The 12,128-nt window shown below is 36.2% G+C and overlaps 1 protein-coding gene across 4 annotated transcripts; it reads right to left on the bottom strand.

Annotated features, from left to right (window-relative positions):
• Positions 1-5,434: 5,434 nt before the first annotated feature.
• LOC148873389 (protein IQ-DOMAIN 13-like) lies at positions 5,435-11,150 on the bottom strand. 4 transcript variants are annotated; one of them, XM_088963970.1, is made up of 7 exons: positions 10,701-11,150; positions 10,073-10,177; positions 9,399-9,496; positions 8,757-9,233; positions 7,502-7,738; positions 6,798-6,926; positions 5,435-6,376 (listed from the first exon to the last, which is right to left on the bottom strand). In XM_088963970.1, the coding sequence occupies exons 3-7, from the start codon at positions 9,471-9,473 to the stop codon at positions 5,666-5,668; spliced, it is 1,629 nt and encodes a 542-aa protein (XP_088820096.1). In that variant the 5' UTR covers positions 9,474-9,496; positions 10,073-10,177; positions 10,701-11,150; the 3' UTR covers positions 5,435-5,665. The 4 variants fall into 4 exon arrangements, with proteins under 4 accessions (XP_088820096.1, XP_088820098.1, XP_088820097.1 ...); XM_088963972.1 differs by having other exon boundaries at positions 8,892-9,233; positions 10,701-11,079; XM_088963971.1 differs by having other exon boundaries at positions 10,719-11,079.
• Between the last annotated feature and the right edge of the window lie 978 nt (positions 11,151-12,128).

Below are 12,128 nucleotides of genomic sequence, written 5' to 3'. Positions count from 1 at the left end.
CTAAGCCAATTATTGCCTTTCAGGCTTAAAAAACAACTTAAAACTGCATTTTTGATAATATAGCCTTAAAAATGACAAAAAAATAGTCAATTGTTTATAAGTTAATAAATCAAACTTTTTTTTTACCAAAATCTTATATTTTATATATTAAATTTATCATTTTAGACAAAATATAATAAAAACAACAAGAAAACTGTGAAAGATTTATATATTATTAACTCAATAATGGGTTCGTATGGTAGAACCGACCCATTGACAGCCCCAGATTACCGCCAGCTTTTTAATTTGTGGGTCGGGTCTTGGGTCGGCGGGTTGGGTCATGAAACCCATATTCCCAACATTTGATTATCTGGTTTTACTTAACATTGAATTATCTAATGTTAGTTTAACAGAAATTTATTGAATTAATGTTTTCTATTAACACTAATAATGAATTTAATTTAATAGTAACTATTGAAATTTAATAGTATTTTAATTATTAAATAACAGAATTTAACTTAGCAGTAATTTTAATTTCAATTTACTGCATTTAATTATCATAAAATTCCTAAATTAATGTTAATTATAGTATAGATTAACAGTAAATAATTAAGTTACCAATCATTTTATTTCCAATTTTACTAATTTACCGTATTTAATTATTGGATTTACTGTTAATAAAAAATTAGGCATTTAAAATCATTGTATTTCTGAGTTTTACTGTTAACTTACTGCATTAAATTACCAATCGTTAAAGTTACTATTAATTAATTGCATTTAATTATCATAAATTTTCTGAATTTACTGAATAATGGTAATTCTTCATCTGTTTAGAGGCAGAGTGATTTAATAAACTTTTGGTTTATTGATCTTATGTTAATAAATCTTCAATTAATTATTTTATTGACAATTTGGATGAAACATACAAAATAGTGCTAAGTATTAAACTTAGATTTATCAAATAGTCTATTTCTAGAATTAAGATATGCTCGTCACATGACCTCACAGTCACATTCCACCATGTATTAGAAACATCTCCCCATGAATAATAAATATAAATATGGGAGATGTTTCCAATGTGTAGCAGGACATATTATGTGGTCAATGTGAGGAGTGCTTTGTGGGTAATATATCTGAACTCCTATTTTTAGGGGTAAGGATAAATTTAATAGTTTAGGCCTATGGAGAATTACTTCAACTCAAACAATTTTATCTTTTTAGAGCCTCTCCAACAGTTATACAATTTAGACTCTAGAGTAATAGCCTTTTGACTTTTAAGACATTAGACTTCAAAGTTATTAAATGCCATCAAGTAGTACATTTAGTTTTAAGCCATTATAACCATTTGAGTGATGGTTGAATTTGTCACTTGACACCAACGACGACTAAGGAGTGTCCTGCATAGATAAGCAAATGTACTCTACTGAGGAAGAGAAAATCTCCCGAAGACTTCGGTGGGTGCCCTCATCCTAATAACCCTAGAAGCTTTATCCACCTAGGACACGGATACCCAACTATAAATAAGTATTCCCATTACCCCACTCAAGGTAAGGGATTTTTGGAAGAATACTCTTTGAATATCTCTTTAGTTGGGATTAGCATTGTTTTAGCCTGTTCGGCCTGGCCACCTCTTTCTCTACCCAACTAACTTGAGCATCGGAATACCTACTCGGGGGATAATTTATCGGGCCTTTGACCTTTCTCTTGGTTGTAGATCTCAATGTGTGGCTTCGTCCTTCTACCTCACTCTCATCTAGCTGGTAGGATTCTGATTATGTCTTCGATTTGGAACACCTCGGATCGGACAATATCAACATTTAAAACTCGTTAATTGGACTGTCAATGGACTTGATATTGGTCCAATGTGACCCAATTCAATATGAGTTAATTACAAATGGACCAAGTTCAATCCAATCTCATGAATACTTTGGACTATTTTGGATTAGTCCAGTTCAATGTCTGGGCTGTCCAATCTATTCAAATTGGTTTCAATTTAGATTGGATCCAACACAAACCTAATCCATTGACACTTGTACTTTTATCTTCTATTAATGGACGGGATATTGGTTCAACCCAACCCATTCCAATATAATTCCATTACATATGGACAAGGTCCAGTCCAATAAATATTTGGACCATAGAGTCTGAATGGTCTAATTCAAAATATCTTTTTGGTCTGTCCAACTCGTTTAAATTGATTTTGATATGGACTGGGTCCAACCCAAACCCGATCCATTAACACTCCTATTCGTTGACAAGGCTTCCAAAATCGCATGATACCCAAGCAATAGAAGTCGATGTGAGTTTGAGTAGACGGCTAAAAGCAACCAACTCCAAACAGGACCTCTCTTTGGCTTGACCCGCTTTGGACCTATTGATGGTATAATGTTAATGGTTAGGTTGAAGCCGGGTTACAACATTGACAAGCTGAGAGGCTTCCAACAATCCAACCAAACATTTGTCAAAACATGATGTCAATTAAATGCCATATGGTTTTAAAAATGGGAAGTTCCCACATTTGTCGAAACAATTATGCTATATTTGGTTTGAAGGAAAATGTAGGGAAAGGAAAAGAAAGGAAGGGAAACCTTTACAAATTCTGTATATGTTTTCCTGCATTTTCCTTTCTTTCCCTACTTTTTCCTTCAAACCAAACATAGCCTTATGAGAAAGCAAATGATGCTTGCATTCTAGAATGGAAACCAATAAATGGCTCTAACCTACCAGTTTATTATTGACCATCCCTTTCATAACCGCTGTGTTTGGTATGAAGGAAAAGGTAGGGAAATCTACACAAACCAAACACATTTTATTGAATAAAATGGTTATTCAGATAGCTTGTGTAGAAACTGCCTTGGCAAATTTCCCACAAGTCATCGTAGAATCTGACTCTAGCCAGGCAATTTCGGCTCTAAACAATGCTGCCTCTATCCCTTTTTCTCCTTTAGGGGCATTATGGTCTGATATTTTGTCCCTAGTTTCAGGCACCACTGTTCATTTGTTCATGTTAAGAGAAATTGTAATGTTCTGGCCCATAAGTTGGCCGCATCCCTGACCCGGGGTGTGGGTTTTCTCTCATCCCCTGTTTTTGGGAGTTTTAATTGAGATCTTAATTAAAAAAAAAGAATAAAATGGTTATTCACAAAGTTCAAAGTATCAATATGATATTGCATAGTATCCTAGGATAAGGGGTGGATTCAAATCAAGCTATTGTGACTCATTCGATCTTTGGTTTATAAAAAGCTCAATTAAACTTGATCCAATTGAGTTCGAGCTTAATATATAGACTTATTTATTAATCGAGCTGAGTGCAAATAGTATAAAATTCAGTTCATGAGACTAATTGAATTTATACATTTTTTTTTTAATTATACACATACATATATATATATATAAGAAATGATTTTTTATATATATAATTTTTATTTTATTTTTTATGAGCCTGACTCACTATCGAGCTTGAGCTGGACTGATCTCAAACATTGGAGCTTTTGAGTCGAAATGAATTCAAACTAATATTTCTAGCTCAAATCAAAGCTCAAGCCTCAATTTGAGCCTTACCTTTTTACTGTCAAGCCAATTTCTAATATTCTGAATACATGGAGTTAGGACAGATGGCCACTTTTAAAGGTTAATACCCTTTCTGGAGATGTCCTAGTTTAATTCCTAAAGCCTAATTACCTTATATCTAATCGTATCACCCATTAAAAAGACAAAATATGCAATTTTTGTGCATCGTGATTCATGCACATCGATACTCTAAAGTCTGAACCATGTTTATACAATAAAATATTTAGGGGTATAATAATCAACTCAACATGTCATTTGGTCATTAGACAGTTTACAAGCTATTTAAGAATTTATGCACTAAAAGGCAAAGTAACAAGTCATGTAACTCCAACAACTCTGGATCTTTTTCTCCCAAGATTGTTGGTCTAATGGGCTACATATCTAATCATGAATGAACACGCTCAGTGTTACACACACAGGGGACTCACATCCAGATCTATGGAACACTAGATGTTCACTTATGATTAGTTAAATAGTATACAGCCCTGTGAGCAGCAGATCCGAACTCTTAGGTAGGAGTGCAAGTTTGGTATCTAACTTGAAGAAATTAAATAATATTTGGCCCACGCCCATTCAAATTTTGGCAAAATTCTCAACTTGAGCCCACCAAAATTGCAGCCCTAGTTCTAATGTGCAACTTGGGGTTGGGTTGGATCAAATTTTAAATGGACCCAAACTGAAAACCTAAACTCAATGTAATTGATGTTCAACTCAAACAACTCAACTCACAGCCCTCCTTGGAAGTGCATTTTAGGAGGATTGTCTTTTATTTGCCAGTAACAAAATTGCACCAGAGTGGAGTAAAATTTGATCTCCAACATAGTATTGGTATTTGGTACAATCCATTTGACAATTTGGCTGTTCTATTACATGATTATAGAATCATACAAATTCGTTGCTTTTTTTTTTTTTGGCTCAGGGTTGGTCTAGATTTCATTTGCCATGGAAAATTAGGTATTATTGTTCCTTTTACATCATTTGGTTCATTTTGTTGCATCAGTGGGTACTAATAATTTCAGATTGCTACTATTTTCATAACATCCATAACTTTTAGGCTCAGTTTGGGAAGAGTGCAAATACAAATACAAACAGCACAAAACCTTGTATATGGTATTTCTAAACCTTTTATTTTTGCACTGTATATATTTGTATTTGCACTCTTACGAAACTGAGCCTTATGACGGTGTAAGTTTTCTTCAGTGATTTATACTTTATTATAGTACGAATGTCATTGTGAAGTAGTGTTATGATACTTAAGGTTCCATTTGGTTGCTGCGAATTTCATTTTAACTGGTTTAAATATCTAGGACTGATAGGACTATAAATGGATCGACTATAAAATCCTTATTTATTTTTGCTTTTGATTTGATTTTGTTTTGTTTGTTTGTAAAAAGTGAAATGATGTGGTTGGAGGTGGGGAGAAATTTATTTAGACCAGTTTGGGAAGAGTGCAAATACAAATATGTACAATGCAAAACCTCGTATATGGTATTTCTAACCCTTGTATTTGCACCATATTAGGGGAAGTAAGATTTGAAGCAAATTGATGAGGTCCCCACTTTACATGAGAGAATTAAGGTTGGAGGAAATGGTGCAAAATTTGCATCAGTTTTCATATGCAAAATTTGCACTGTTAATGAATGAAAATGAGACAAAAAGTGCAAGTTTTGCGTCAGGCAAAAGTGTGAATTATAGTCACAAACAAAAAAATTGAACTGGGTGCAAAATTTGTATGTTGTTCTGATCTGCATTGCAAATAAATGCAGCCTAAAGAAACTTCACGGAATCAGTGTTTTGCTCCCTTAGTCCCATGTTCATTTCAATAGTGAAAATATGAGAGTTACATGAAAGTAAGGAGATGGAATTTCAAGCTATACAAGCAATAAGACAGGAAAAACATCAGTACAATATTGATAAAAAAACATCAGTACAATTTAATTGTGAGGATCTCTGTATTCAATTTATCACTCCCTAATGTTGCTTTATTATTTCTGATACAAGCACTAATTATACAAGACTTTAGTTTAAACATCTCAAGAAAAACACCCATCAAAGAAGGAAAAAAGAATAAAATAGAAAAAGAAATATAAGACTAAAGATAGAAAAATCACACAATTCACTTGAATGGCTTCCTTCCTACTCCAACAGGCAAAGATATGGTGGAATCCACACTCAAATTACCTATTGAAGGGGTAGACTTATGCTTCCCTGATATCCTTTGAGACATGGAATCCTTGCTTGAGAACAGAGAGCCCTTGTTCCACCTCAGAGATCCAATGCTTTGGGTTAAAGGAAAGGATAGTCGTCTCTTTGCTTCTTGACTTGGAGTTGGTGATCCTTCTTTGAGATTGCTAAGAGTTCTCACTTTTGCTTTAGCAGAAATTGTTGGTGCCATGTAATTGGGCATGGAAAATGGTGGGCAGCTTGTAAGGCTCTCATCATCTCTCAATGTATAAACTTCAGATGCACTTGTTCTTCGCTTCAGATGCTTCACTGGGGTGGAGCTACTTGTTTGTGGCGCTTGGCTTGATAGAGTTGCTCTAAGTTTCGTTCTTGTGGGCATGGATGATTTTGAAGATTTTGGTGTAAGGGCCTCAAGGTTCTCAAAGCCAAACCTTCCTTGCCTGTAGTTACTTGATTGTGGTAGTGGACTGTGCTCTGAAATGGGCTTGGATGGTGTTAGACCATTCTTTGCAGGAATTGTTTGGCTTTCAGAGATCTGATATCCTGGAAGTTGTCGTTCCATCCAGTTCCACCACCAGGGGAGTCCTCCTGATCTGATATCCATAAGGGCTGTATGAGCTGATTTAAGAGGGGCCTTCCATAACTGGTTGAAAGCAAAACAGGCATATTAAACTCCGTAAGTCCACAAGTCCTTAAGCAGTATTTGAGACTAGAACAAGGCTACAAGACTTCAATATAGTAAAACCAGTGTTGACACACTATAACCTAAAGTTGCATCCTAGCATCTTAGTCTCCCTGCTACCAATTCATGGTAAAACAAGTGTTGACAAAACTGAACCTGAACCTGATTTTCTTTTGGAAGGTAGGACCTGAACCTGAATGGGTGGTTGAACTGGCATCCCAGTAAGCCTTCTGTTCTGGCTATTTGATGGTTTTTATGGGATGAATGTTGTAACAGGTAGATAAACCAGTAAAGCCATGACTCAGTGAGCTTTCCAGTTATTCATCCAGTTCAAGTCTGACAACAGAAAACAGAAATCTATGTGCATGGGACATAATAATACCCGGTGTGAATATGCATAGGCCTGTGCCCTCTCTCTCTTCATGACAGCTTCCACCTTTCTTCGAAACCTTGCATCTATTTCCTCTTTTGGAAGTAAGCTATCATCCCAGTCTTGTTGACCTGTCTCAGACTACATGATAAAGTAGAATTTTAATAATTAAATTCAGCTACACAACAGAAAAATAAAATACAAATTAAATTGTCAGAATGAATTAGCAATTATTCTGATTCCTATAGCTTAAAATAATCCCCTTCTGATCCTTCTAACCAATAACATAGAGTTTTGCTTGCATGGCCATAACATTCAAACAAGGATCATAGGCTCAGAGTCTTTCCATTAGAATATTCTATGTTGTGGGAGCCTGAGACCAGGACGAGGCAAGTTCAGGCCTGGAACATAAATAGCTAGGTGCAAGTGCAAACAAAGATTTTTGAAAAACAAGACCTACTCCCAGCTTAACAACAGGTAATTGGATTTTTTGTGGGGCCATGAACCATGATACTTGGTCTATGAAAAAACTCATTGTTTAAAACAGAGAAAAGGCCCAAAACTATATCCTTAACAGATTGAGCTTCAATTGTACATAAATTGCAGGAATAAAGTGGGCTAGGTTTGGATGCTCATTCTACGTCATGTGTACCCCTATTCATACATCATACATGCATGATTCTAGATACAAAGCAAGTCAAATCTTGAGAACTTACTGTTAGAGTCCACCTTCCTAAGCTACTCTCTACATCCTTTTCGCTCCTATGTAGATTCTGCCTTTGGAGAGCCTGGATTTCCAGCATCTGGATCCTCCGAGATTGTATTTGTGTTTGGACTCTAACTAGGAGTTGCATGCACCTCATTGCATTGATGGTCTGTCGTCTCACACTCTGTCCTCGCATCACTCCCTGTAGCCTTACTAGACCCTTGAGAGCTCGGTAGCTCCTCCTAGCCTGCATCACATTAAGCAAATGTTCTCTTCCAAGTTCAATTTGAAATTGTTATACTAGGTTCATGACTCTTCATATGGTTGGAACATTTCCATGTTTCAAATTCTATTTCTATCTATACATCTTTCTTCTCATAAGCTATTATAGGCAAATGGAATACTGTCTTTGAGCACAATTTCAAGGCACAAAGATGGATCAACATCCACCATCCAAGCCTTCAAGCAATTGAAATCTTTGATCCCCTTCAGAGATCAATCTGGTTATGTGATCATCACCACTGGACATTGAGGGAAAAGATTGTATGGTGTGACTAGACCTGTTCATGGGCCGGGCCGGGCCGGGCTTGGGCCGGCCGGGCTTTCACTTGTCACCAATGAAAATATACTAGGCCCGAGCTCGAGCCCCGAGCCCAGCCCGACCAATGGGCCTATAACTTCGGCCCGAGCCCGAAGCCCGACCTAATTGGAAAAAAACAAATTTCCCTATTCAAATTAGAATTAAAAATTCAAATGCTATTTTTTTTTCTATTTAAATGAACAATGGGCCTACAAGATGGTATTTTTTCCTTTCTTTTATATTTTAAAACACAATTTTACATTCTTAAATAAAAAAATGTATTCAAATGGACATAATCACATAACTAATTTTAAGTTTAATATTAGGTCAGGCCAGGCCGGGCTATTTTGACAAAATCCGAGCCTGACTCAAATTTATTGCGGGCCGGGCTTTTTGGCCCGAATTTAAGCCCGCGGGCCTATAAGTATGTTCAAGCCCGTCCGGGGGTCGGGCCGAGCCGGACTGGCCCGTCGGGCCACCCGGGCCATGAACAGGTGTAGGTGTGACCCATGTATTCAGGCTTGGATTGCTGAAATTATCTGATTGGGTTTCATTGGCCAGTGGACCTCTGCACTTGCATATTTGCATGTACAAATGATACACAAATTATTTGGAATTCATCTCTTCTCATCTTCAGTTATTTGAATTTATTCAAATCCTAATGAAATATGGGGGCTTAACTTACCATGTAACCTCTATAGGCTGTTTGGATCTTTATAGCTGAAGTATTGATATTCTTAGGAGGGTGTGTTGCATTGTATTGAATTTCTTTATGTTGATTAACAACCCTGGAAGGCATGGTAGCTGTGGAAGGAGGAACCTTTTGTTGTTGATCGGTAGACTTTGATTGCGAGAAAGGTGTGGAAGTTTGAGCTTTCTGTTGTTGATCAACGGCAATAGGTGGCAGGGAAGGAATGGAAACATGAACCTTTTGTTGTGGATCTGCAGAAATTGGATGAATGGAAGGTATGGAGGGCTGAAACTTTTGCTGTTGATCAGAAGACATTTGATGAATCTTTTGCTGTTCTCTTTCGACATCTCCCAATATTTTCTCGATGCTGCTTGGCTCTCTATAGAGAGGGATGAATGAATTGCCATCTCCATGCCTTAACTTCCCTAGCCCCCACTTCTTCTTTTCCTTCACAGTTCTTTTCTCTGGTCCCTGTGCTCAAGCATCATAGAGAACAGCCTAAGTTTCCAAGTGAAATGCAGGGATTCATGCTACTTTTGCTTTGTTTCATAAGAAAGCTGACTAATAGGCCACAACTGAACTAGGGGTGAACCACTCTCATGCTTCACCTAGTACTGAAGTGAAATATCTACTTACATTGGCTATCTTCTCTTTAGAGTTGGGTACAAGAACTCTCTTGATTGCAGAAAACCAACTCCCTTTCTTTCCCATGCTCCAAGCATCACTATATCACCCTGTAGATAAAAAACACCAAATGATACTAGTTTACGTAAAATTGACATACATTCAACAGAAAAATTTGGCATAACTTTACAAAATTTTGAATGCAATTACACAACTTTTGATCAAACATATATTGACCTACAGCAGAACCATGAGATGGAGGGTTATGAGCTGCTTCTATCTTTAGCCTCTGGAAAATAGTTGAAGACTTACAAATTTCTAGATCAAGGTCTAAACCCACATGGATACAAACTCTATTACAAAGGCGGCACCACAAAAAATCATCTTTCTAACTTGAGCTTCCCTGTTTATTGAATTATAGAGAACCCTCCAGGTTAGGCAGAGGTATGCAGTAAACAATTCACATAGATACATGGTTAAGTTCTTTTTTTTTTTTTTTGGTATTTGATACATGGTTAAGTTTTAAGTTTGAACTCTTATAATTTGCTATTATGGGTTTTCATTTGGGGGTTTAAAAACTTTATAATTTTAGTTATATTTCATTGTTTTGAAGACCAATAATCAGTTTCTACACAAAGCAAAGCTTTAAATAACCACAGTTTAGAAAAGCAGAGAAAATTTAGTACCTTCACTAAAGAGGCTTCAGAACCTTCATCAGTGAAGCTTCTTCAACCGGAAAGAAAAGTGATGGGTCTTGACTCTTGAGTCTTTACTCTTTCACAAGCTACTTCCTGATAGAAGAGGAAGAGGATGAGTGAATTTTCGTAGCCTTAACAAGCACACATATGAAGAGTATATGAAGCTTTGAACAGGATAAGAGAAAAGACTAAAGAAGAGTTCTATTAGAAATACCAGCAAGTTTGCAACAACGATACTAGTAAAAGGTAAAGGCGAAGCAAGGAAAGAAGCTTGTTATTTCTCCAAAAATTTTCATTTGAAGTTAAAAATGGAAAATTCTTCTCCAGAGTCTAAGTTGTAGCAGTTGAGAGTTAGTTTTGTCCAATTAATTTAAAAAGAATCATGTGTTTCAGTACAGAAGAAGAAACCCAGAAAATAAAAGGGAAAAAGAAAAAGAGAGAAATATTATGGGAGAACTCTCAACATATTCCATCTCAATACAATAAATTGTTCAAGTGAAAGTCTGCCTTCTTTTCTCTACCAAAACAGCAGCAGAAAATTAAAAAGGGATTTGAAAAGAGAGAAAAAAACTAAAATTTACAAGGAAAAGATGGAATTAAATGGGAGAATGAATACCTTGGCCAACCATCTCACCTTCCAGCACCTTCACAAAGCTGTTTCTGTGCAAAAAGGAGAAGAAGGAGAGAAGGAATTAGTCTTCTCTCTCTCCCTCCTCTCCCCTGGTATACCAACTACTTTTTTCCTTCATTGTCTTTCTTTTCCTTCTCTCTCTGTCTCTCTCTTCAAACTTTGAATCCGGTTCTTCCTTGCAAGGACTGGATTCACTTTTCTTCCACCCTTTTAACTTTTCTTTTTTTTTGTGTGAGGATGAATTTATAAAATTTTCCCTGGTTTGATGATGGGGTGGTGGCCACTTTCTCACTCCATGACCCTCAACCAACTTTACTTGAATAGAAAGCCTACTGAGACAGCAATTCCATTTCAGAGAACAGTCGGGTTTCTCTCTTTCTGATTAAAATATCATTTTAGTGTTAGGAGGATAAGCCATTGTTAGGTACTTTGGGCAACCACTACGTTGAAAAAACCGGCACCCTATGTTGATCCTAATTAATGATTGTGTGCCTGTGGGACCACAACACTAAAGTAGAACCATGTGATCTCAGCCATTGGATCATAGTTGTCCTAAAGATTCTATAGTATATTTGGCATGATTGTGGTTGCAGGTCGGGTGTATATTTATTGTTGCAACATCATAGTATCACATGTGCATGCACGTGAAAAGAGATTGCTGCATCAAGCTATTCTGTGCACACGCACGGAGGGAGTTAGACAGACTTTGAAAGTTTGGATCCATGAGATTTATTACCATGATCCACATTTCTTAGCGTGAATTGCAATTTATTCTATCAATTCTTCTTACAAGGACGACTTTGTTGGGCATATGGATCGGATAGTGATTTGGATATATTTGAATCGACCCGATCAGAATTTGAAACGTTAAAATAGGATTTGGCATCGGAATCGGAATGTCCCACTCCAATTCCATTCCAGCTGTTTGGTTGAGCAGAATGAGATTTTGATTCTCATTCCTAGAGATATAGCATTCTCTTATTTGAGGTAATGACCACTTCAGCCTTTTCTCCTTGAGAATAAGGCTCAGTTTGGATGGAGTACAAATATAAATATGTAAAGTGTAAAATCCTGTATTTTATATGCATTCATATTATACATATTTGTATTTATACTCTTTTCAAACTGAGCCTAAGGCATTTGATACATAAAAAAAAGAGACAAATGACTTAAAACCCCTTAAAACCTATTTTTTTAATAGACACCAATTTTTTTTAAGAATTTATTATGAAATCTGATTCTCTGGCATGAAAATAAGCCATTCTGATTTTGATTTCAAAGGATTTTAATTCAAATTCTGACCACAAAAGACAAATAAACTCCAAATTCTATCAGATATTGGACGGATATGTGAATAGACTCGAACTCAATTTGTTTACATGATATCTGATTCGATTGAAATATCAAATTGTC

Source organism: Nelumbo lutea, chromosome 1, assembly GCF_056320005.1.
Source record: "Nelumbo lutea isolate HS-2025 chromosome 1, American lotus-T2T, whole genome shotgun sequence".
Lineage (NCBI taxonomy): Eukaryota > Viridiplantae > Streptophyta > Magnoliopsida > Proteales > Nelumbonaceae > Nelumbo > Nelumbo lutea.
The sequence above is the reverse complement of the archived record's forward strand: the minus strand, read 5'-3'. Positions and strand labels throughout refer to the sequence as shown.